Source organism: Sphaeramia orbicularis, chromosome 24 (assembly GCF_902148855.1).
Source record: "Sphaeramia orbicularis chromosome 24, fSphaOr1.1, whole genome shotgun sequence".
NCBI lineage: Eukaryota > Metazoa > Chordata > Actinopteri > Kurtiformes > Apogonidae > Sphaeramia > Sphaeramia orbicularis.
Window position 1 is genome coordinate 49,131,638 of NC_043979.1, and position 26,544 is coordinate 49,158,181.

The window sequence follows — 26,544 nt, forward strand, 5'->3', positions numbered from 1 at the left end:
TATTCAGAGCATCAGAGAGTTGGAGAGTTAATTTGATGTAATTACATTTTTTTTAGAATCAAATATTGACTTAAAAACGCTAAAAATCCCATCACATAAGCTGTTGATGCTTATAATCAAGAAATGAAAGAAAACATGAAATCAAGCCATTGCACTTGTTGGTTTTTCTATTATTTCCATTTTTAACTGAATTTTCAACGTAAACATTAAGTACTAATATTATAAAGCTGAGTTACACTTAGTGAAAAAAAGCCCTTTTTCTTTTAATCAAAAATAATTTCAGACAAACATCAGAAACACCATTTTATGTCCTGTCAGTACCCACACAGATATTCCCTGTTTCTGTTTTAATCTCAGCTCTTGTTGCAACATTTGACAATTAATATTACAAAGCTGAGCTGGTTTAGTGAGTAAGTAAAGTTGATTTAGTTTTAGTTTGTATAAATTAGGACAGATTTGGATAAAAAGATGAAAAAACTTAGTGCATTTGACTTTCTACTAATGTGTAAGTTCATTTATTTGAAGGATAAGAAGAAAAACAAAAAACAAAAACAAAGAAAACATCCATGTAAATATTTTCTAAAGTAAATTTTACTAAAAGTTACATAATCCAATATAGCCACCACCCTGTGACATCACAATATGCAAATTAGATGAGGACATTTACTCCCATCACAACCAATATTTTTGTCATTTACAGTTTGACTATCTCCAATCACCCCCAAGATACAGCTTTCTGAAATCTTCATATCCAAATGTAATATTTTTTTTAAAACTCTTCGGCATCTAAAGGGTTAATTTATCTGCAGTTTGTCGGCAATTTCAAGGTTTTTAATTAACACTTAGAAAATCTGAAGACTCTGGCGTCTTCCCACATTGTAATGGATTAAAAAAAAACACAAACCAAGAAAAAAAAAAAAAACAAGAAAAGATTGCCAGACCAGCATATTTATATTTGTTTATCTCCAACCACCTCCAAGATACTACGGCTGTGTATCGGCAAGAATCTGGGGACATGATACAAATCACAATACTAGGATCACGATACGATATATAACGATATATCATGATACTGTTAACAAGGCAATATTTTTTGTTTTGTTTCTTTTTTTAAAAGATTATTTCCTGGAAAAACTTCAAGTGCAGCATTTGGATGAATAAAGTTTTAACAGGCAGGTTTAACAGTACAAAAAACACACAAATAAATAAATAAACAAATAAATAATGTTTTACAGATATTACAGTTTAAGATCCTGCTTAAATGTTCGTATTCTATTGCGAAAAGAATGCATAGTGTTCAGTCCCTGAATCATCCAACATCAGAACATTATTTTTGTGCATTCTCAATTAAAAAAACTAACACTTGCCTCTTTCAGACAGTGAAAAGTGCTTTAAGGTTATCTCAAGTAGCTGTTAACAGTTTCAAAAAACTACATATATGACCTGCAATATCAAAAAACTACTTTTGTAGTATACAAACAACAGAGCAAAATACCTATGTGAATACAGAAATAAAAGACCATGATAAACAAAGAAAAACAAAAAACAAAAATTAATTTTCGCCATGCCTGCATTTGAATAAATACTTAAAAATATCGATAGTGCTTTTTAATATCAATACAGTATCATGAAGTGAAATATTGCGATATATTGTGGAACCGATATTTTCTTACACCCCTGCAAGATACAGCTTTTGAAATCTTGAAGAAAAAAAAACTCCAGCCCCTAAAGGCTTAACTTGTTCCAGTATCACGGTACTAACAACCTTATTATTTATTACCGTGTTTTCGGGTTGTTTCGTCTTTAGATTTACCTGGATCCTCTGGAGAGCGGCATGAGGTTGCAGAAGTAATAAACCAGGGAGAGGATGAGGTTACACACAGCATCTGCGTCCTGAAACGACACACACGGTCATGAGGTCGACTGGAACTGCCTTTACGGCGAGTCTATAAAACTGCAGATACAATAAAACCCCCGTGAGCCAAAACACACAAAAGGGTTCTGAAAATTCACCCGCTATCAGTGTCAGACGGTGAATAATGTCATCGAGTTAAAACGACAAAAGGAGCAGATTATCTGGATAAATTACAGATAATAACACAATAAAAAAAGAGTCCAAACTGGCAGCGGGACAAAAAGAAAAACAGGCGCAGAGACGGTTTCTCAGAGTTCAGATGGAGAAACGAATAGACGTATTATTAAATGAATATGTAACTTTAGACCGGGGCTGTCAAACACATGTTAGTTCAGGTTCCATATTCAGCCCAATATGATCTGAAGTGGATCAGAACCAGGAAAATAATAACAGCGAAAAAAGAAAATGACACAATGAAAATGTTCACAAACTGAATAGCATGAAAAAATTACAAATTATTAAGAAAAATAAGCATATTACACATTATTTCAGCATTTACACATTTTCATCACAACAAATACTCAAAACCTGTAGTAACAGGAAGAATAAATATTATTAAAATTGCACTTATTTCTCTTCATGTTGTTCATGTTTGTTCAGATTATTTGTGAAAGGATAGGTTGTAAATGCAAATATGATCATGTCAGTTTACTTTTCTACACTTAAAGTGAAAAATCTTGAATTGTCATTATTTTCAGGTTATTATGATAGTATTTTACTGGTCTGACAGTAAACATCTACCCTTTCCTGAATGATCTATCACCATTTATTATACTATAATCCTTTGCTTTTTTTTTTTTGAGAAAATCGGGTATTTTCCTGTAGTTAACTCACTGACCATGTAGATATTCATCAAAAATCCGAATCAGTTCAAAGGTTTTTATATTTGCACTTTATTATAAACATTGCACTATTGCCCTATCTGCTGCTGTTTGGTTCTATTATGCACCTCCTCACCTCAAACAGACACTGTGTTGCACTACTGCTGCTACTGTCAACAGACTGACATGTTTATTCCAATTCTTATTCTTATTTTACCTCTTTTTTTTTAATGCATGACATTTAACAAGGTGAGAGAGAAACTGTGTCAATTCTTTGTATGCACATCTAGTGAATTGACAATAAAAAAAATCTTTTCCTGTTCAAGCCTTCACAAATATTGGACTGAAATCTTTCATACACTTTCTCAGCTGTTAAACATCAAGTTGGAACCAAACCCCTTGACTGCTCTGTTTGGTGTAATGGAAGGTGAAGTTAAGCTACCTACAGAAAAACAACGCACTTTATCCTTTGCTGCCCTTCTAGCTCGACGAGCAATCCTGTTTAGATGGAGGGATGCCCCCCCCCCCCCCCGACTCATGCACAGTGGTTAGAAGACATTATGTCCTGCTTAAGACTGGAGAAAATTAGACATTCACTCCAGCAATCAAATGGGAAATTCCAGAAAGTGTGGGGACCCTTCCTAAAAACATTCCAGACCCTGTAAAAGCTTGACTTTTAAGTGCAGTTTAATAATGCTACTTACTCCATACTTACTCCTAGCGCAGGTTTTTGTCATGATAGCGACCCCTTATTATTTCTAGTGCACTGGCAATGACTGAGGAGGGATTATTTTATGTAGTTTGTTGTTTGCTCTGCTTTGCTTTTTTTTTTTGTTTTGTTTTTTTGTTTTTGTTTTTCTATGGTGCTAGCTGCGTTTAATTTCCACCCATGCTTACTTAAGATTTCTTTAAGGACCATTCAACACTGCACTTGCATTATATTGAGAAAACTTCAACAAAAAGATCTTGATCCAAAAAAAAAAAAAAAAATCTTTGGAACAAAACAGAGAAAACTGCAGGAAAAGTGACTTTTTCCGTCAAATCTCTCATTAACTGAACATAAACCCAGTTAGGGCTGAAAGATATATCGTTATCGTATTGATATCTAGATATGAACATTCAAGATATTAATATCAAAAAAGTAACGATATAAAACGATATAGATTTCCCCCGCACTCGCCCTGCGTGTACAGCTCTGGAAGTCACAACAAATTTCATTTATTCGTACTTTATGTTAATGTTGATGACTGGCAGTGAGTTCTTATAAATAAAACTGCACTTTCCACATTCTTTTGTATTATGTTGTTTGTATTTTTCTGAAAAATGCTTGGTTTTCACCGAACCCGTAGTCATATCGTATCGTACAGATATCTGGCATGAATATCGAGATATGAAATTTTGTCCATATCGTTCAGCCCTAAACCCAGTGTGTCCATCCACTGTCACTGATCCAACTCCATGGGTTTTACTGGTGCATCAATGTTTAAATTTATTTCAGTTTCATTCTATTTGTAGCTTATTTTGTTCATGTTACTTATTTTGTTGATTTTTTTCCATTCACTTTTGTTCCTTTTATTCAGTACTTTTATTTTATTTATTTTTTTTTTTTACTTCATTTTTGTCTAATTTGTAGTTTATTAGTTTGTGTTAATTTTATTTAGTAAACCCAGTGTATCCATCCACTGTCATTGATCCAACTCCATGGGTTTGACTGGTGAATCAATGTTGTAGAAGATGATGGTGTTTCCATGGTAACTACGGAGCCTCTGAACGTCCAAATATGGTCATATCTGATGACCATGAAAAGATGAAGAACTGTATTTTACACGATTATTGACATGTATTGATGGGATTAGTGGTTAAATAGTTAATAAACACTTTACATCAGTGGATGGTTTTGGTCACTGGTGGATGTTTAGATCTTTGAGGGTTAAATTTTTCCTCTTATAGTTGCCCGTCTACGTGGATAACATCCAAAACATAGACTGAGTGAGACACTATAATAACGGATATCAGTTTACCCCAATAATAATCAGATTTGACTGGATATTAACTTCATTTAACTCATTGTCCAGGTAACACTGATATGAAATATGATAAATGAAGCACAGAATACAGTCTGTCTGCTCCTTTCACATCCACCATTTGTCTCTTTAGGTATAGTGTGTCTGTTTTCTATTATCAAACAGGTCAGATGTGCAGCTCAGTCTCACCCCTAGTTCTGTGGAAAGCATCAGCGCCTTCCCTTTAACGGTGAGGTCTTTGTAAATGGACTCGATCTCCGACTGGTACTGCTGCGTTCGCTCCTCTGTGGTCTGGGTTTCCACCGAGAATAACATGTTCCCCACCCTGAAACACAAAACACCTCGCAGTTAGTGGTACTGGTAAACGTGTGCACTAGACACAAAAGCTAAAAATGAGACTAAAAGATGTATATCTGTTGTTGGAGATAAACTATGGAATGAGGCCAGCCTGGATTTACGAATTTTTGGCTCATTTTTGGCTTAAAAAAAAAAAAAAAAAAAAAAGGTATGTAGGGCAATTTTTGAAGGTTACAATTGTTAAGATCTAATAATTAAAAAGAAAATAATTTACTCTCTACTCTACTTTAAATTACCATTAATTTGGTTGGTTATGTTTTCTGTTTTTTTTTTAAATTTAGTTTCACTTCTTTGTTTTTGCTTGTTTGTATTTTGTTTTTTTCTTATTCCTATATTGAACGCTGGGTAGCCACAGCGGACCAAAGTGTTGTACAGAAGAATAAAAAAAAAAAAACAAAATAAAAAAATAAAATGCAAGAATAGATTAAAGACTTAAAACAGCTGTACAATGAAAAACAGTGTCGTACAGAAGAATGAAAAAGCAAAATGACAGAATAAAATACAAGAATAGATTAAAAAGACAAACAGCTGTACAATTAAAAACAGTGTCGTACAGTAGGATAAAAAAAGTAAAATAGAATAATATACAAGAATAGATTAAAAAGACATACAAACAGCTGTACAATTAAAAACAGTGTCGTACAGTAGGATAAAAAAAGTAAAATAGAATAATATACAAGAATAGATTAAAAAGACATACAAACAGCTGTACAATTAAAAACAGTGAATTAAAAATACCAAATAAAACAATACCAAATATAACAATTATGTGTGCAAATGTTGAGACGTAACTAGTTATAGAACTTAACAAATTAAGCAGGAATTCAAACACGTTGTAGAAATCCACTGGATTTTTGCCTGAATGAATATAAAGACAGTTTTGCAGCAGCTGGAGGGTTCAAATTCAAACTGTATGAACTATTAGGGTCCAAATACACAAAGAAATGAACCACAGACTGAGAAAAGTGGGTTTAGATAAATATGAACCCTTTAAAGAGGTATTTGTCTTCTTTTCTAATACATCTCCAGGTAGTGAAAAAAAAGTGTGAAAGTCATAATGCTCCCAATTATTTCAAAAAGCCCTTTTTTCCCCAGAAAGACTTTTTTTTGACAATTTTGTTCATGTCCAGAAAATATGAGAGTGATTAGCACTTGCATGGACATACTGTCCCTTTACTTTACTAGTGATACATGGCGTAATAAAGAATCTAATCAGGCTTTTCCACCCAAATTCCCTCCAACAGACATTTAATTTTTTTTTCTTTAAAAAATCTTTTTATTAGGACACATTTTCAGTATACATATCCTCTCAGTACAGGTATAAGCATGTCCAATTTTTCAGTTTACCAAAAAAACAACTAACAACAAACAAAAACTTAAACTAAAAAAAATAAAAAATAAAAAGTAGTAGACCCCACCCCACACCCATTGGTCCGCATTCACTTAATTATGAGTGTTATAGCTATTCTAATTTAAATTTTATTACTATTACTATGTACATAATGATACAAAACCACAGTTTGATCACCAGGTCCACAGATTATAAAACTGAATAAAAACTAGAGAAAAAATATATATTCATGGGCCTAAATGGATGGTATTTTATTTCTGGTTACAGTAAGATTTTTACAAGTAGGAGTTAATTATCTGTAAAATGTTCATAGTTTTAATCAATGTTCAGAAATATTCAATTGGATAAAGTTCATCAACTCTCACACAGCTTTAGTATTTGTAATCATATATTTATTTAACCCTTTCATGCATGAATTATGAGAACGTTAATCAAGATTTTTTTTTCTTTATTCCTCTTCAGGCATTTAAAAAAAACAATGAGATTATTTTTATTTTTTTTTAATGAAGCTATTTTTCATGGAGTTGCAAAAATGTGCGTTTCATTTTTAAAGCAATGAAACGTGTATTTACTGATACACTATATGAAAACTATGAAATAAAAACATTAAATGCTGCTAATTTGATGTTTTCTCATATTTTAACATACACTACAAACAAAAAGTTATGGATATTTAAAAAATTTTTTGGGGCTATTTTTTTTCAGGCGGGATTTTTGCACAACGCTTTTTACTTTTTTTGTGTGTGAATTAAATTGAAACACATTTTTTTAATGGCCAGACATAGTTTTATTTACAAATGGCAAAAATGACAAAAAAAAGACAAAAAAAAAAAAAAAAGAAATATCCTTAACTTTTTGTTTGTAGTGTACTCTAATACTAGTCACTTCATGGAGATAATATGCCAAAAAAAAAAAAAAACTTTTGTTGTGAATTACAGTCTAATACCGATAACAAGTAATTGATTTACACTCTAACATGTTAGATTTGGTTTATCAAGAACAGCCAAGTTACAGTAATGTAATCAATTGCAGTGTAAGTGCATTGTGTTGGCTGATATGAAACTAAAACAACAAAATCCATGAATAAACAAGAGAACAGCTGCAGAATAACTGTCCACTGTAGTGACCACTGTGCATGAAAGGGTTAAAGGAGGATTTGTGTTGGACAAACCCATAAAATGGACCACAGTCGTACTGCACCTGTCTCCAGTGATGGTGATGGTAAAGCCGTCGTACTCTTTCCCAGAATCCTTCATGCTGGGCACCTTGGAGTTGACTGTGAAGCCATCTCTGGTTTTACTGTTGAACTGCTTCAGAAAATAAACACACAAACAAACAAACAAACTGGTGCTGAACGCCTGCGACACATGAATGTATGATGTATGTTCTACTGTTCAGGACACACGCCACAGGCAAACATTCACAATTAAAGGAGCTGTTGGATATTTGTTTTGTTTTTGTTTTTTTACTTTTTTTTGTCCTTACCTTCATTATTGGAAGTAGATCTTCTACTTTATTTACGTTTTCTAGAGCCTGACGTACTTCTAAGAGTCCTCTGGGGTTGTATGCCCTGAAAACAACGGTCATCAGAGAGAGTTTACAGGAGAGAAAGGAAAAAAAGAAAGAAAAATGAATTATTTACGTTACAAGAAAAAACTGATTTATACAAACGATAAAGGAAATAAAGAAAAAACAAAACACACAAGAGATTAAAAAGAAATGACAAGTGAAAAAGACTATTGAAAAGAAAGAAAAGTAAATAAAGAGTTAGTGTAAAACAAAATGAAGTGAAATAAGAAAAAGAAAGAAAGATAAAAAGAAAAGTAAAATAAGAAAAAAGAAACAAACTACAAAAAGTTAAATAAAAAGAAAAAGCAAAGAAACAAAGAAAAGTAAAATAAGAAAAAAGAAAAGGTAAAAAAGAAATGAACAAAGTAAAGCAAAGAAAAGTAAAATAAAAAAGAAACAGACAAACTCGAAATGTAAAAAAGAAATCAAGAAACAAAAAGAAAAATAAGAAACAAAGAAAAAAAAAACAAAGAAACAAAGAAAAGAAAAAAAAACAAAGAAACAAAGAAAAATAAAATAAGAAAAAAATTAAGAAAATAAAAGACCGAGAAAGAAACAAAAAGAAAAAGAAACGTAAAGAAAGAAAAAAGTAAAAAAGAAAAGAAAAAAAAACAAGGAAACAAAGAAAATTAAATTAGAAAAATAACAAAATAAAGACAAAGAAAGAAAGAAAGAAAGAAAGAAAGAAAGAAAGAAAGAGGAAAGATCCACCTGAGTGCAGAACATCCTTCTAACTACTAAAGCAGATGTGTATGTCGGGTGGTATTTTTACCCATGATACACCAGTATTCGGTCTTTAATGAAGTCGAGGATGTTGTCGAAGTATGCCAGGTATCTGATGTTGATGATCTGTCCTCTGAAAGAACAAGAGGTTCAACAGATCATGTGAAAGTGGTGAAAACCTGCTGTCACTGAACCAGGCCTGCGTTCGACTGTTAGAACCAGGGTCATTCAACAGCGGACGTCTCCACAGTCAACACCCCCACCCCCCACCCACCCCCCACCCTGTGGACGTTCCCTCACTGGTACCTGATGAGGTTGATGTGATTGTTGAAGCCTCGGCTCAGACTCCGTGCAGGCATCTGGTCCAACCACAGGACCGGCTGGTCTGGATCTGCGATCCTGCAGGGACAGAAACCACCTTTAGTCTGTGTGCGCTGAAGCCCCTTAAACCCAGGAGACGACGGACCACGTGTCTTTAAAGTCCGTCACTTACATCTGAGCTTTAGTTCCTTTCATTTCACACGGCTGGTTTACACATTTGCAGCTTTCTTCTCCTTTTTTTTTCTGCTTTTACGGTTGAGGAAACGGCTGAAAATGAGCTCGACGTTGGATATGGAGTAGCAACGTCTGCCTTTTTCTCATTCCTGTGTAGCTTTATATTTGGATAAATATTACTTCATTGGTTCGTTTGGGTTAAATTATCTTTACTTCCAAAACACCTTGAAGATGGTCTTTACTTAAATTCTCTCAGTATTGATTTTGTTTTTGTTTGTTTTTTTTATTCTATGACGATAAATGTTCTACCTCTAAATGGGGAATGGGGAAAATAATACTAACAATTAACAAAAAAAACAAAACAATAAATAATAAAATGAAGAGTAAAACACATTCTCTCATTAATTCTGTATCTTGGCAACTTCAGCCAATCAGGATTTGGACTGAATTTATGTTTATTATTAATTTATGACTGTATTAGTGACTTTTATTCTGGAGGTTTTTACTTTTAGACCAGTGTAACTTATTTGCATTAATTTAATTTCAGCATCAGCTTTTATTAATAAAACATGCACAACAATGAACAAAAACTTGAGCTATATTAACCCAGACAGACCCAATGCTACTTTTATGTCACTTCCCAAATGAATTTTTCTCTCCATTTAACCTTTCTTGAGTGATTTATCACCATTTATTGTAATATTATCCTCTGAATTTTGCATTTTTCCAGTGAAATTCGGCTATTTCCCTGTATTTAATTCACTGATCACGTAGATGTTCATAAAAGCTCAGATTAAAGCTGAGGGTTATTATGTCAGAACCGTAGAAAAGCCAAGAAAAAGTGACGTTTCCAGTCAAATCTCTCATTAACTGAACATAAACCCAGTGTGTCCATCCACTGTCACTGATCCAACTCCATGTGTTTTACTGGTGAATCAATGTTGTAGAAGATGACAGTGTTTCCATGGTAACTACAGAGCCACTGAACGTCCAAATGGGTCATATCTGATGACCATGAAAAGATGAAGAACTGTATTTTACACCAATTATTGACACGGATTGATAGGATTAGAGGATCAGAAGCTTTTACACATTTTAGAGCAGTAGATGGTTTCAGAATCAGGGGCTGTTTGGGTCTTTATGGGTTAATAAAATTATCTTAAAATTTCACTTATTTCTCTTAGGACATTTCAGGTTGTTCATATTTGTTTATCCTTTATCTTATTCACATTTTATTGTGAAAGGATAATTTATAAACCTAAACATTTTCATGTAATTTTACTTTTGTTTTTTTTTTACACTAAAGCAAAAACAAATATTTTTAGTTGTCTTTAATTCTAGGTTATTATGATAGTATGTTACTAGAGATCATATTGTTCTGTATGTAATGAACTAAATGATTGTTAATATCGTCAATGTAAATTTTTTTCATTTCACAAATTCATCCCACTGGCCGTATCGGACCCTTTGGCGGGCCGGTTTTGCCCCGTGGGTCTTATGTTTGACACCCCTGCTTTATTTTTAGAAGCTTCAGTGGATCTTTTTGCTGTTAGTTTTTCAACATCATGGCATGTTTTTGATTCGAGGACAAATGTGAGGTCTAGATGGACTGGGGTTGTGGGTGTGAAATTATGGAATGGACCTGATGATGAATTTAGTTATTCACTCTTTTGGCGAAGTTTTAAAAAAAAAAGTGCCTTAAGTTTAAAATTATTCAGAAAAATTGAATCGAGACCCTAACCCTAAACCAAAAACCTCATTCATTCATTCTCCTGAGCATAAATGACCTCTAACCCGTGTCCTCACCTCCTCCATTTGACGGCTATGTCGAACATATCTCTCCACTGCATTTGTCTGGTCTTTCCGTTGACTCGTACTTTGGAGTTGCTCCACGTCCGATGCATGGCCTGCATCACCTCCAGCGTGGCCAAACCCATGGCTGAAGGAGCACAGACACACACTGAGTACGGCTGCTTTCAATCTCACTCATCTGATGCAGTTTTTTTTTGTTTTTTTATTCAGCGTTACCTCTGTGTATTCTCCTATTGGGTAAGAATCCCGGTGTGTCGTACTGCATTAGCGCCCCTAGGTGGTCGGCCGTGCAGATCAGCTTCTGCACTTCGCTGCTGTAGCTGTCGAAGTTCTGCGGTAACACATCCCTTCAAAAAAAACAAAACAGTTTACAGATTAAACCCTCCAACATAATTCTTCTTCCTACTCCTTTTCGACCATGTAAAATTCAGACTTGCACGTACTTGAGGATAAAGTCTGTTCATTTAAATGTTATTTTGTTTTTGTCTTCATTTGCTTTGTTTTGTTTTATTTTGTTTTGTTTCTTTGCATGTTCTAAATAAATAAATAAATGGAAAAGAGGACATTCAGACATTTATTCTTTTTTCTGATCAAGGTCTTTTTCTTTTCAATTTTCAAATGTAACACAAGAAACATACAACCTGAACATGAAACTGTTGAATCTAGTTCCTATCCTATGTGTATGTTAACCCTTTGGGGTCCGTGGTCACGGCCCCGTGACTGAACCACATGACATTTTCAACACGTCATAGCGTCAGAAGTCAATCACGTAGACCACTAGGGACAATTGCATTTGAAAGTGTGGACTTTAAACACTCTCCCACTTTTTATTTGATGTTGATAAAGTAAATAAAACTGGAGGTATGACCGTTTGAACTCGGAGCAAACAAACATGAGTACACGTACGAAAATGAGGTGGGGAGGTGTTATATTTCTGACCATAGCTTCGTCATTTTTTTGTTCTTTTTGAAAACGGAAAAAAAAAAATGGTCGAAACTGTGAATTCTAATCCACAGGCTGAATTAGCATTACAGGTAAGGGTGGGGATGACCCCCACCTGAACCGGATGTGGAAACCGGGGGAGGGGTGAAAAAATGCCTCTGTAAAGATCTGCTTTTATGTCAAATATCTGAGTATAGTTTTAATTCATTACAATTTTAATTTTATATACCCAATGTTTGGAACAATACTCACTTTTAAAGTCTTTGAAAAGTTTCATTAAGCATCTTTGTGTTATTTATGCAATAAATTATGTACATTTCTTTAAATCAGATTTTATATTTTTTGTGTGTTTTTTGTCCTTTTGTGTTGATATAGTAGGTTAAAGTGAAAAAATAATAGACAGATGAGATAGATGAGGGTGTGCTAAAAAACAGATCCCAAACATGGGTATAGTAAACATTTCTTTATATAGTATATAAAGGCAAAATCAAAAGTACTCAAAAACAGACAAAAATAGACTCAGACCCCTCAGGGTTAAGGCTGTAAACATACTTCCTCTAATTTTCTTTTTGTGTGTGAAGAAAAGACAATGAGAATTAAGTACGCATGATCGTTTCAACCTTTGAGGTGGACTAAGACTTACACTGTTCAGATAAAACCGGTCCTTACTTGATGTGTGGCTGCAGACCTGGCTGTTCTTCATAGTCTTCTATTAGAAAAGGCAGGTTCTTGGCCCAGTGGTTCTTGAAGTTTCCAGGTAAGTCCTGGTCCACGTTGTACTCTGCAACTGGGATGTCCAGGTGAGAGTGAAGGTAACGAGAGTATTCTGGAGGAGAAATATTGAGAGAGGATGAGTGATGTTTTTCATAATAAATGTGATAAACATGTCTGCTATTAAGCATTCAATACATATAATGATGATAATTAGTGACCTGATATTGAAAGTTCAGTTCTCTCTGAAAAAACATGTAAAAGAATCGGTAAAAAAACCAAAAAGATATTTTCTGATACTTTTACTGCAAAAACAACAAAGAAATCTAGGCCTGTTATAATGGTATGGTTAATTTATTGAAATATCTACTAATTACTGCTGCTCAAGACATTAGAGGGTGGTGTAGGACAAACATAGAGGATTACATCAGCCTGAGTATGTGTCAGATCAAACAAGAAAAATTTTATTCATTTTTTGTCAAGTTCCACTGTTTTTTTTGTTTTGTTTTTTTTTGCTGATTTTATTTGTATTTTTCCAGTTTGTATACTTCATTGTTAGTTAGACCAGATCACAAAGGCTAAAAATGATGAGAAACAACTAAAAATAAGAAGCTATAACATGGTACAATGTTTGAGCACATGGAAAATAGTTGAAATAGTTGTCTTTCATAATAAATAAGATCAAAAAATGTCTGCTATAACACACTGTTTTAAGCATTTATTACATATAATAATGATAATGAATGGCCAGACGTGGAAAGTTAAGTTCTTCCTGAAAAAAGGTGAAAAAGAATTGGCAAAAAAGACATTTTCTGATACTTTTACTGCAAAAAACACCTAAAGAAATCTAGGCCTGTTCAAATGGTAGTCCTTAAAGGGTTAATTCAGTTAAATATCGACCAATTCCTGGTCAAGACACTAGAGGGCAGAGCAAGACAACCAGAGGATTAAATCAGCCTGCATATGTGCCATATCAAACGAGAAAAATTTAATTAAATTTTTGTTAACAGGTATTTTTTTTTTTGCCTTTTTTTTGCTGATTTTATCTGTATTTTTCCAGTTTGGATACTTCACTGATCGTTAGAACAGATCACACAAGCTACAAATAATGAGAATTAACTAAAAATAGGAAGCTGGAACACGGTAAAATGTTTCAGCACATGGAAAATAGTTGAAAGTTTATTTCTGAAATCTCAAAAAGTTTCATTATGCACATTTACAGGTGTTTTTTTTTATAATAGATATGACAAAAAATGTCTGCTATAACACACTGCTTTAAACATTTATTACATATAATAATGATAATGAATACCCAGACGTTGAAAGTTAAGTTCTTCCTGAAAAAAGTTGAAAAAGAATTGGCAAAAAAGACATTTTCTGATACTTTTACTGCAAAAAAACATAAAGAAATCTAGGCCTGTTATAATGGTAGTCCTTAAAGGGTTAATTCATTGAAATATCTACCAATTCCTGCTCAAGACACTAGAGGGCAGTGCAGGATAAAAAAAGAGGATTACATCAGCCTGCATATCTGCCAGATCAAACAAGTAAAATTTAATAAAATTTTTGTCAACAGTTTTTTGGTTTTTTTTGTGCCTTTTTTAACGATTTTATCTGCATTTCCCACTTTTGGAAACTTCATTGATAGTTAGACCTGATCACACAGCCTAAAATGATGAGAAATAACTAAAAATAAGAAGCTCAAACATGGTAAAATGTTTGAGCACGTGGAAAATAGTTCAAAGTTTATTTCTGTAATTTCAGTTTCATTATGCACCTGTACAGTTGTTGTTTTTTTTTTTTTTTTTATAACAGACATGATAAAAAATGTCTGCTGTCACACAGTTTTGTTTCTTTATTTCGCATATAAATTTAAAACCAAACCACAAAACAATTTTTTACGAAAAGATAGGAAAACATTCGAAAAGGGGCGGGATAAAGTTTAATTTATAATCTCCTATCCCCTTACCCTATCTTTCTACCTACCCTAAATTCCTATGTCAGAGCCCGTAAGTAACTCAAAAATCCTACACATATCAAGAATTTTAAGAATTTATTACATATAAGGAATTATAATTAGTGGCCAGATGTTGAGAGTTAAGTTCTTCCTGAAAAAAGGTGCAAAAGAACTGGCAAAAAAGACACTACTGTTGCAAAAACAACCGAAAGAAATCTAGGCCTGTTATAATGGGAGACCATAAAGGGTTAAAGTGGTGGATTTAAGTGAGAAGAATTCAAATGTATGTAAAAAAAAAAAAAGGTCCAGTGTGTCTGAGTGTGTTTCATGTGCAGCAGTGAATGAATGTTTCCATGACTGTCCATGTGTGTGTGTGTTTGTGTTCTTACCTCTGAGGTATTTGACTTTGAGGTATTCCGAGCTGGCCTTCTGTCCCAGTAGAGGATCGTTCAACATCACTTTGGTCTGAGCTTTGATGCCTTCGTAGAACTGACCCATGGCCACGTGACTTAACCCCTTCATGTACTGACACACCTCGTTGTACGGCTCCAGCTGAAGACACCTCTGAGGACGGACGAAAAGGGACAAAAACAGACATCAAAAAACACTATAGAAGAATGAGGTATAGTCCAGTTATATTATGAGAAGATGAGTCTTTTTTCCTGGTTAAGTAAAAGTTAATAAAATGATAAAAAAAAAAAAAGAAAAACAACACAAAATCTATGATATTTTTCATATTACATACAGTCGCAGAAAAAATTATTAGACCACCAAAAGTCATTAAAAACAATGGTGATGATTTATTTATTTTTTAATCTTTTTTTTTTTCTTTCTTTCTTTCAAGAGAGGAGGTCAAAGGCTCTTGGTCTTTTGTGTGTGTTTTCTTTATGTAACAATTCATCCATTGTTCACTGTTCGATTGTTTTGTTTATTAACAAAAAAAAAAAAAAAAAAAGAAAAACTGAAATGTTGAGAATGGACAGATTGGTCACTGGTCACATACTTGTTATGTGACCACAATGTAATTTCAATGTATGCTGAAATCTTCTCAATATTTCTAAATAAAAATCTGAAAAAACAAAAAACAATGGTTATACAATCCAGTCCTAACTCCTGTGTGTATCATGTGACTAAAACAGAAAGAAAAGAAAACATGGAATGTCTAAAAGCACTGTTTTTGTCAGTACAATGCCATAGATACTGATGGAAGAACTGAAGTGATTTTGGTTTTTATCCAGAAAACATGTTAAATGGACAGATATCAGCTCTGAAATTAAACTACTATGAGCTGTTTTTGTTGGTATCATTATATTTGCCCAAACAAATGGACGTTTAGTTGGACCAGGCATTAAAATGAACAAGAAACTGAAGAAAACAAGGGTGGTCTAATCATGTTTTCTGCGACTGTATGTTGGATGGATGTGTCATTTCTTTATATCAGGGTAATGAACATTTCATAGATTATCAATAACACTGATTTCATTGCTTTAATCATTTTTGTTCAGCGCAGGACCCACTTTTTTTTTTTTTAAATCTCACATAAAAACAACTACGAAAACAAGCTGGTACCTTGAAGTTCCCGATGGCCTCCTGCAGTGAACCGTGGTGGTACAGCATCATGCCTCGAAGCTGGAGAGACTGGATGTGGTTCTGGTTCAACATGAGGGCTTTCTGGAAACTCTCCATGGCCGACTCAAAGTCACCCAGTTCTCTGAGAACAGGAACCAGATACAAATATTAGTGCGGATTAGTTTATGGACCCTTACGTTTTCATAGGTTTATCGAGACAAGACATGAAACAACAATTCTAAACAGATTTATGGAGTTATAATAGACAAAAACAAGTGGTTCCAGGCACAACAAACCCCACCCCTCACACGTATTGTAGCGTATTTTGGCATCGATCTAGCTGATGTCATCATGTCTATGCATGCGGGGATGTTAGTATATCCATTGCCTCTATATTTGTGCCGAGTTTGAAGTAAATTGAAACAAAATTGATGTTTTTATAGACATTTGAAATTTCAGTCATTGTAAGTAAAAATGGGAAAAAAAAAAAAAAAAGATTTAAAAAATGCATAAAAAAATCTAAACTTTGACCTACTTTTCCCAAAATGTAATCACATCTAGTTTGCATCACTGGTAATCTATAAACCCAGTTCGGTATGAATTCAACCAATAGTTTTGCTGCTAGAGTGTTAACAAACAAACAAACCGAACCGAAAACAATACCCCTTGCCTCCCCTTCAGGGGGCGGGGTAAAATCTAAAATTTCAAGTAGACTTAAGAAATATTCAATAATAAAATATGATATAAGACTAAAATTTGTGCTCATTTGTAGATTTTATATGACAGAGGGGAACATTAGGACACAAAAAGCACAGATTTTAGTATAAAAAAAAAAGATGGAAACTACTATGAGTCAATTAAAACCCAAGTCTATGATTAAATATGGATGCGATGAACATGAACAAACACAGGCCTGGTCAAAAATAATCATTCATTTCATTCACTTCATTTTCAGTGCCAAGGATAAAAAAGAAAAACATATATATATATATCCTCCTGAGACCCAGAAAAGTGAAAGTTTTGGCTTTTTTACATTAAACAATTGTCTTGATTAGAAACTGCATAATGCAACAGTTTTTTCAGATATATTTTTAAAGTTATATTTATTTATTTATTTATTTATTTAATGGAATGTCCTTTAAATTGTCAAACTTTTGTCCCCTACAGACAACAAAAATGCATTGCTGGGTCTCAGGAGAATAACAACAACAACAACAACAACAATAATAATAATAATAATAATAATAATTTAAGTAGTTATAAGATTAAATACATGATAGAAGCAATAGTAAAATCAAATGCACATGCCAGGGGGAAATTACTAAAAGCAATAATTACATAATTAAAACAACAACAAGAAAATGGAGGAAATTAGAAGTAAAGGCCTAACTTGAACATAATCTGAGTTCTAAAAGCCCTGCATTCTGTTAATTAACCTGTTAATGGTATTAAATGACAGTGTTGGTGTACCTGTAGGCCTGTCCGAGGCTCTTATACGCATCTATGAAGTCAGACTTCAACTTCAGCGCCTCCTTGAACGTCTCTATGGCTTCCTGATGACAGAAAACACAACCTTTCACACAGAGTTGACAGGAAACTGCAAAAGGAGACGTGGAGACGTGGAGACGTGGAGACGTGGAGACGTTTTCAAACGCTAAATCAGCAGATACTTAACATGATAACCTGCACAAACCCATAAACGTGTCTTTTTGTTGCATTCAGTCGGTTATTTGCATTCATTTGAATGTTTGTTTTGCATTTGTTTTGTGTTCTCCGCTGTTACATTACACTCCGAGTTTCCCGTTTTTTTCTTTTCTTGGTCAATTCCTTTTAAGCAGATGTTATTACAGCTGAATTATTCGGTATGGCACAGCTCCAGGAAATAAGATGAAATGACGGAAATTTCCCTCTGGGACAATAACAGTTTGTTGTAAATCTATGACTTTAAAACATCCAAGAACATCAAAGTTTCTCTGTCTGTATTGGTGCATTTTCACTTACAAAATTCCTTCTTTATAACCTGAACAAATATGAACAACATGAAATGTCTTAACCTCCTAAGACCCAGGACAAGTCAGCAAAGTACAAGCTTTTTTTTTTTTTTTTTTTTTATTAAATAAGTCCCTATATTGGAAACATCATGATGCAACAGTTTTTTCAGATGCAGTTTTTACATTTTTTATGGAATGTCCTTTATGGTGGACAATTTTCTTTTCTTTTTTTTGTATAAAGTTGTGAAACTCTTGTTCACAAATGTGGACAGTGGGTCGTAGGAGTTTAAGTAAAATAAGTGCAACTGTACCAATATTTTGCCTGTTGTTAAATGTTTTGTGTATTTGTAGATCCACGGTCATCTGTAAGTTACATTGGTAAGGTACATTTGAAAATGATCAACTCATGTCAAATATTGTACAAAAAACAAAACAACAACAACAAAAAAAGCTTAATTTTGTGTTTTTTGCATAAAAATGTGGTTTGCTTATATTACAAACATGGCATTTAATGGGTTAAAATATGACAGTTATTGAGCATTTGCTATTTTTGTTAATGGATCAAGGTGATGAAGTAAAATTTTTTTTTTTTTTTAAAGTTAAAAACAAAGATGCACTTTTGGTGATTGGAAGGACTGCTATGGATACTGGAAGGTTAATTCATGATTCATCACCCATCTATTAATGTCAGAGATGCTATCTATTGATTCTGAATAGATGTACGGTTCATAATTTAGGTTAAAATTCACAGATTTGACAGAGTGAAGGTGTAGGAAATGAACAGTATGTAAGAGTGAACATCTAGTCAAGGACAATGGTTGAAAATTAGCCTGTTTGTTTACACTGACACGCTTACAGTAACACCAATTAACACACACTGTTCCTGTAAAAACTACATAACAGACCCATGAAAGTCCTGGAAATAAATAAAAGTCGACTGGATGATTGTTTGTGCACAGACTCCCTCAGGCTGAGCAGACAAACACAAAATTCACACTCTTATTTCTCACTAAAACCACTTTGCCTCAGTCTCTATTTGTGCTGATAAAAAGCACATTGTGATATGTTGACTTTGCTTCTATGAGGATTAGTCGCATCAAACACAGAAGACACCGCACTAATCCTCACAGTCAGAGCTGTTTTCGGGTGCATTTATATCTGGTGTGTTGTTGTTGGTATTGTACAGGAATTCCCCCAGGAAACTGGTTCGTAGAGTATAAGCAAAGGTGTTTAACCGCACACAAAAAAAATCCCCAAATTATCATGTGACTAGATAAACAACACACCTACCCCCTAATCTGACACATAAAATAAACTGCAGCTTAGTTTTGACACTGAACACAACATACTTTAACCCTTAGATGCATAAATGCGGAGAAACGATCCGGTGAGGTTGTTTTCTTGCAATATCTTTGTAATGAAATGTTGGTATCATTTCATATTCTACGCATTCTTCAAAAAACATGTTATAGACATCATGACATTTAAACTTTTGACTTAACTTTAATACATTTTATATAATTGTAGTTTTTGTTTTACTAACCCCAGCTTCCATTTACAATTGAATGACATCTGAACCTTTGATTCCTTCATGCATAGTAGTCACTACAGTGGACAGCTGTTCAAATCTGTTTCATTTGTTCCATTGGCAGATTTTTTTTTGTACTTAATTAAAGATTTTTTTTTTGCTTAATTCAAACAAAAAAATCTGCCAATGGAACAAGCGAAAATGATCTTGGTAAGAGTGACAACATTTTCAAGATCTGTTGTCAAAAAATCAGTTCTTGTATCTCACTGAAAAGTTACAGTTTAAGTGATTATGTCTTATTTTTTAAGCGTGATGAGATATTTGGACTAGAAACGAGAAAAAATACACTTGGTAAGATTTAGATTTTTGCAGTGAGGTGCATCATTCATACACTGACATTCATACCATTACTGTAACTTTGCTCTTCTTGATAAATCTGATCTACACTAACATATTTGAGTGGAAATCAAATGCTAATTGTTATTAGACTGTAATTAACAGAGGTTTTGTATTTTTTTTACAAGAACATTTTTTTCATACTATCTGACTAATAACTAGTATTATAGTATGTTAAAATGTGAGAAAACACATTAAAAATGTTTTATGTCATAGTTTTCACACCGTATGCCAGTAAATGCATGTTTTTTTTGCTTCAAAAATTAAATGTGTGATATCCAGCTGAGTGGATATTTTTGTAACTCCGTGAAAAATAGGTTCATAAAAAATTGTCAATCACATTGTGTTTTTGTCATGCCTAAAAAGGAATAAAAATACTCAGGTAAAAAATCTTGATTAAGGTTCTTATAATTCATGCATGAAAGGGTTAAGTTAACATTATTTTATTACTGTTATATACTATATATAATATATTAGGGGTCCAACAGTACAGGTAGCCCATGGTTGGGTCCATACTTCGGTTCTTGGGCCACGGTTTCAGTACGTGTTTAGTGCGTAAAGAGAACTTTTTTTTTTCCTCCCAAAATTATATTTTTTATTATGCTTGTCAGCAAAAACTGAATTTCACAGTAGGAACAAATTATATGACTGTACTGAATAAAATAACACTTTCTGTCCGGAACAATAGAACCCTTTCTTATTCCTTGACTACTTGTATACAGTCATATAAAACAGGCACATGCACACATAAGGCCCAAAGGGGGCGTTTTTTTTTAAATAAATAAGCTCCTGTTCTGCATAGGGATGTAAAAGAAAACGGCGGTATAAAAACGCCACAGTTTTGCCTTTTCACCTAACTTGTTCTGTTTCTTGTTGCTCAAAAAACAGACATAAAAAACAAAAAAAAAGCCTAATAGGTTAATTGGTGGATCTAAATCAGTGTAGGTGTGAATGTAAGAGTGAATGCCCTCACAGGTCCAATATATATGTTTTATTATTATTACGATAATTTAAAAAAACAAAAAAAACAATAATAACAAAAAATATTTAGAACCAGTCAGAATTCTGAGATTAAAGTCAGAATTCTAACTTTTTCCCTAGAATTCTGACTTTTTTCTCAGAATAATAATCAAAAAATATATATTGGACCTTAATTTAAATTCTCTTCCGTAGAATTCAATCCCGAAGGAGTCTATTCTAAAACAGGAAATGCATCTGCAGAGTAAATTACCATTTTCGTTATCTGAAGCTTTAAATGGTGATAATTGTATTTAGGTTGGATATTTATCATGAATTTCCTTACATTTTTATTACACTGTGTCTTTCATAGGGATGTAACGATATGGAAATTTCATATCATGGTTATTGTGACCGAAATTATCACGGTTATCATTATTATCGTGGTATTATTGAAATTGTGCTCAAAATGTTCATAAAGTACTAATACACACACTGAAATAATTTAACCAAGTTGTATTTAAAAAATAATAATAATAAAATAATAGGCACAATGCACTTTCTGTTGCAGAAACATTCAAATATTAACCCTTAGTGGTCTGAGCCTATTTTGTCTGTTTTTCAGTCCTTTTGATTTTGCCTTTATATACTATATAAACAAATGTTTACTATACCCATGTTTGGGATCTGTTTTTTCAGCACAACTTCATCTATATCATCTGTCTATTATTTTTTTCACTTTAACCTACTATATTAACACAAAAGGACAGAAAACGATTGTATATACTTCATTGCATAAATAACACACAGATGCTTAACACACCTTTTTAAAAGACTTTAAAAGTGAATTCTGGTTCAAAATATTAGGTATATAAAATTAAAATGGTAATAAATTAAAAGTATACTCAGTTTTTTGACATAAAAACATATCTTCACATAGGGTTTTTTCCCCTAAAAGTGCGGTAATCAAACACGGTCATCATGATAATTAGAATTGAAACAGTAATACTAACCGTCCACAATTTAACCGCGGTTTATCGTTATACGGGTAATTGTTACATCCCTAGTATTTAATAAAATATAATAGAATGGAAAATATTTATTGTCATTGTAACAAGTACATTGAAATTAAAAATACCATCCAATCTGTACATCTAATATAAAACCTAATATTCAACTCAACTTTATTTATAAAGTACTTTAAAAAGACAGTTAGCATTAGAGCTGGTCTAAAACTGACTCTTAATAACAGGATTTGCACACATTTATAATTTGCTGAAGAGACAACATCTACCAGCAAATAATTCCTTATATGTTTTTACGTACTTGGCGACTAAAGATGAGTCTGATTTAAAACATACTTAAAATCTAATCGGATCAATGCTCTGACATTTCAGTTGCCGGTTACGTTGTTAATACACATATAAGGTCATAATATCATGAAGTTCCTTGTTTTGTCACCAGATTTAACTGGAAAAACGCTGTTCTCTTAAGACAACCATGATTTTCACCCTGATCTATTTCCTCATGAAACCAAAAGTTGTTATCCATGAGGACACAGGCTGCAGAATTTTCCAGTAAACAAAGGCCTGTTGTATCGTTGACAGCTCACAAAACGCTGACGGCGACAGAAAGTGAAGAGAAAAACTGGCAGAGAAAGAACAAATCCAAGATCAGGACAAAAGGAGACTGTGAACTCTGAAAGTCCCACTGGATTTAAGATCTGAGGACCTGAAAGAGCAGCTCAGCACATGACAGATTACAGTTTTGTTTAGTGTTTGTTGTGTTTTCCCTTGTGTCTGCATTTCATGTCTGTCTGCACTTTGTAACATCTATAATATATACAGGTTAGGAGTTATTCTTACTATTAACCCGCCTGTGAACTTTAGTATAACAGCCCTTCAGAGTCACATTTTCATATTCTGTTGTAACATTAAATGTATCTTCAAAGATTTTCAACATTTAATGTGTTTAAATCCTAACAGTTCTAATATTAGTGATTATAAATAGGGGTAGGACAATATACGCTCGACTTCTTCCCACTATTTCAAAGTGAAATAATTGCACATTGTGTTTTCTTTTTTTTTTTTCTTTTTCTAACTTCAATATTCTGGAGTGTTCTGTTTAAATTTGTAATTTCTCGTTGCCTTTTTTTCACCTTTGCATTTTAATCCTACTTACGTTCGATATAAAGTGTGCTAAGGTGAGATTACTGTCAAAAAGAGCATTAAGATTTCTGAAGAGTTAGCAGAATTTACAACCATTACTATAAGATTGTTGCATTTACTTACTGTCATTTTGTTTTTTTTAAATACATGTTACCATATTTACTGCATCTATTAATTGCTTTAAGCATTAGTACGACATGTGGTAAAACTCTATTATCTGTTTTTATATTCTTACTGCTAATAACTACTCTTTTTAAAAAATATACTGTATATTATTGTAAATCTTGTAAATAATGCTCTCTTTTAGCACTATCATGGCTAATTATGTGACTGTAATTTGTAACTTGTTTCTTTGTTTTGTTTTTACAGTTTTTTCTGTCTGTTCTGCTGCCTCTTGATCAGATCAGTGGAAATGAGAACTGGTTCTCAGTTGACCTATCTGGTTACATAAAGGTTAAATAAATAAGTCAATTCAGTCTTCTATGCTTTCATTGTAAAATATTGTGTCCCATCCAGTTCTTTATGGCCTCAAGGTTTCTGTTAGCGACGTTTCTTGATTAGAATAATTTGGAATCACAGCTGACGTAGATTTTGGTGTCATCTGCATATTATGAGAACTTAATTATCCTCGATTGGAATCTGTACAGAATTTTAAGGTAAGGTAAGGTAAGGTAAGGTAAGGTAAGATAAGATAAGATAAGATAAGATAAGATAAGATAAGATAAGATAAGATAAGATAAGATAAGATAAGATAAGATAAGATAAGATAAGATAAGATAAGATAAGATAAGATAAGATAAGACTATCTCACCGTAAGATAAGATAAGATAAGACTTTATCTCACCATAAGGTAAGGTAAGATAAGATAAGATAAGATAAGATAAGACTATCTCACCGTAAGATAAGATAAGACTTTATCTCACCATAAGGTAAGATAAGATAAGATAAGATAAGATAAGATAAGATAAGATAAGATAAGATAAGATAAGATAAGATAAGATAAGATAAGATAAGATAAGATAAGATAAGACTATCTCACCATAGGATAAGGTAAGACTTTATCTCACCATAAGGTAAGATAAGATAAGATAAGATAAGATAAGATAAGATAAGATAAGACTATCTCACCGTAAGATAAGACAAGACAAGACAAGACAAGACAAGACTTTATCTCACCATAAGGTAAGGTAAGGTAAGGTAAGATAAGGTAAGATAAGATAAGACTTTATCTCACCGTAAGATAAGGTAAGGTAAGATAAGATAAGACAAATGAAAAAGAAGAAATTTGGTATTCATATAAATGAAGAATTAAGAATAAAGAATTAGAATTAAAATTCTATAGTATTTACACATTTACACTGTGGTTACACATGCATATGGTGTGATATGGGGAGTGGGGGGGGGGGTTACTGCGAACTGTTGTACTGCGCTGCCTCTTTATAGATATTTCACAAGGAAGGAACTCTGAGTGCAACAGATGATCAGCTGTATCTGTGCGTGACGTTAGCGTACCTTCAGCATCCCTCTGTGGAAGAAGGTAAGACCTTTATACAGCATAGCGATTGGCTGGTTCTTCTTCAGCTCTAATGACTGCTGAAAGTCCTCCATAGCTGCCACATAGTCCTGGTGAGAAGGGAAAACACACACGGTCAACACACGAGCGAACATGTGCACGTGTTTCTAAAATGTGACAGGTGATGGTGAAACCTCTGAAATGAAGAGCAGCGTTCCTCTGTGTCTGTAGAGTCGAGCCGACGGCTGGAGCTGGATGGCTTTGGTCAGATCCCCCAGAGCCTCAGTGATACGACCCAGAGGAGACAGAATCTAAACACAAACGCCCAGGATAACGTTAGCCTGGAAACCTTCCTCAAAATGACACTTTTAGTTATTGTAAAAACATGAGTCCTCTTTGCTATCATGTTGCATGGCCTAAAGCGAACCATTAGCAGAAGCAGTCAGAGGAGACAAAGGCCCGGGTCGGATGTCCTTTTTGTCAACAGTCTATGTAAACCGAAACATTTCCAATTGAATGAAAAAAAAAAAAAAAAAAAAAAGACAGGTGGAAAAAAGACAGAGGCATTTTAAGGACGACTTGAAAACCAACCAAATCACTGATTCGTCGTTTGCAGGATGTCACAAAGTGTTTGGAGTTCTATGGACAGTCACTTGTTTTTGTGACCTGCTTTATAAGAAAAATCACTAAGTTCCATTTTTTTTTTTAAAAAAAGCAAATAAAGGTCACAAACTGGTCCAACTAATGAAGGAAGTTAACTATGAGGAACTATTTACTGTTTTATCCTCTGCATTTTTCAGATAAAATCAGCTCTTTTCCTATTTTTAATTTATTGATCCTGTAGAAGATAATAATAATAATAATAATAATAATAATAACTTTATTTATATAGAACCTTTAAAATCTGAGTTTACAAAGTGCTTTGGCAGACAAAGCAAAAGTGCCCAACAGCAGAATAAAAACATACAAAACAACACAATAAAAGAGAAAAGTACAGCAAACACAAAATCATGACTAACTTTGAATGTCTCATAGTGGAGAGGGCAAAAAATAACAGAACATGATGCTGTCAAATGCGAAATGAAGGAGTGGAATAAAACAGCATCATGTAGTCAATATAATGAATAACTGAAACAGGGTAAAATTAAATATTCAACATTAAAAAGATAAAAGCTCAGAGTAAATTCAAAGGTTATTATATCAAAACTGAGAAAACTGAAGAAAAAGTAAGTTTTTCTGTAAAATATATATCATTAACTGAACATTAAAACCTAAAAATACAGACAAATGTATGAAACCTGCCGAAATTAACCCTTAAAAATCTCAAACTATTTACATCAGCTTTTATTGCTATAGTTTTTCTCTACATCTAACCTTTCCTAAGTGATTTATCAGCATTTATTAAATATTATACTCTGTATTAGCATTTTCAGTGTAGATCAGGTAATTTTCCATATTTGATTACTGATCGTGTACTGTCGATGTTCATAAAAGCTCAAAATAAATTCAAAGGTTATTTTATCGAAACAGAAACATTTTTACTGATTGTGTTTTAATTGTAATTGTGTTTTTAACTTGTCTCTTTTCCATTTTTGTAAAGCACTGAATTGCCCTGTGTATGAATTGTGTTATACAAATACATCTGCCTTGCCCTTGCCTTGCCTAATATATGTCTGTATTTTATTGTGTTGTATTTAGTTGTATAGTGCACTGTTGCTGGAAGAGACCACCACCAATCCGGCCCC

The 26,544-nt window shown here is 33.2% G+C and overlaps 2 protein-coding genes across 3 annotated transcripts in view; both read right to left on the reverse strand.

The window, feature by feature from the left end:
• LOC115414891 (uncharacterized) overlaps positions 1 to 26,544 on the reverse strand; it is a 185,128-nt gene that overhangs the window by 32,496 nt on the left and 126,088 nt on the right. The window lies entirely within an intron of this gene.
• Positions 1 to 26,544, reverse strand: part of LOC115415112 (tetratricopeptide repeat protein 13-like) — a 32,867-nt gene that overhangs the window by 4,973 nt on the left and 1,350 nt on the right. Inside the window, exons 2-15 of one of the 2 annotated variants that reach the window (XM_030128568.1) lie at positions 24,994 to 25,110; positions 24,799 to 24,909; positions 17,717 to 17,799; positions 16,247 to 16,388; positions 15,067 to 15,241; positions 12,679 to 12,835; positions 11,284 to 11,414; positions 11,062 to 11,194; positions 9,067 to 9,159; positions 8,810 to 8,893; positions 7,954 to 8,038; positions 7,669 to 7,775; positions 4,950 to 5,085; positions 1,814 to 1,893 (exon numbers count right to left, since the gene is read on the reverse strand). In XM_030128568.1, coding sequence (XP_029984428.1) covers positions 1,814 to 1,893; positions 4,950 to 5,085; positions 7,669 to 7,775; positions 7,954 to 8,038; positions 8,810 to 8,893; positions 9,067 to 9,159; positions 11,062 to 11,194; positions 11,284 to 11,414; positions 12,679 to 12,835; positions 15,067 to 15,241; positions 16,247 to 16,388; positions 17,717 to 17,799; positions 24,799 to 24,909; positions 24,994 to 25,110 — 1,634 coding nt within the window. Of the gene's footprint in view, positions 1 to 1,813; positions 1,894 to 4,949; positions 5,086 to 7,668; positions 7,779 to 7,953; positions 8,039 to 8,809; positions 8,894 to 9,066; positions 9,160 to 11,061; positions 11,195 to 11,283; positions 11,415 to 12,678; positions 12,836 to 15,066; positions 15,242 to 16,246; positions 16,389 to 17,716; positions 17,800 to 24,798; positions 24,910 to 24,993; positions 25,111 to 26,544 lie in introns of both variants that reach the window. The other variant, XM_030128567.1, reaches the window with a different exon arrangement.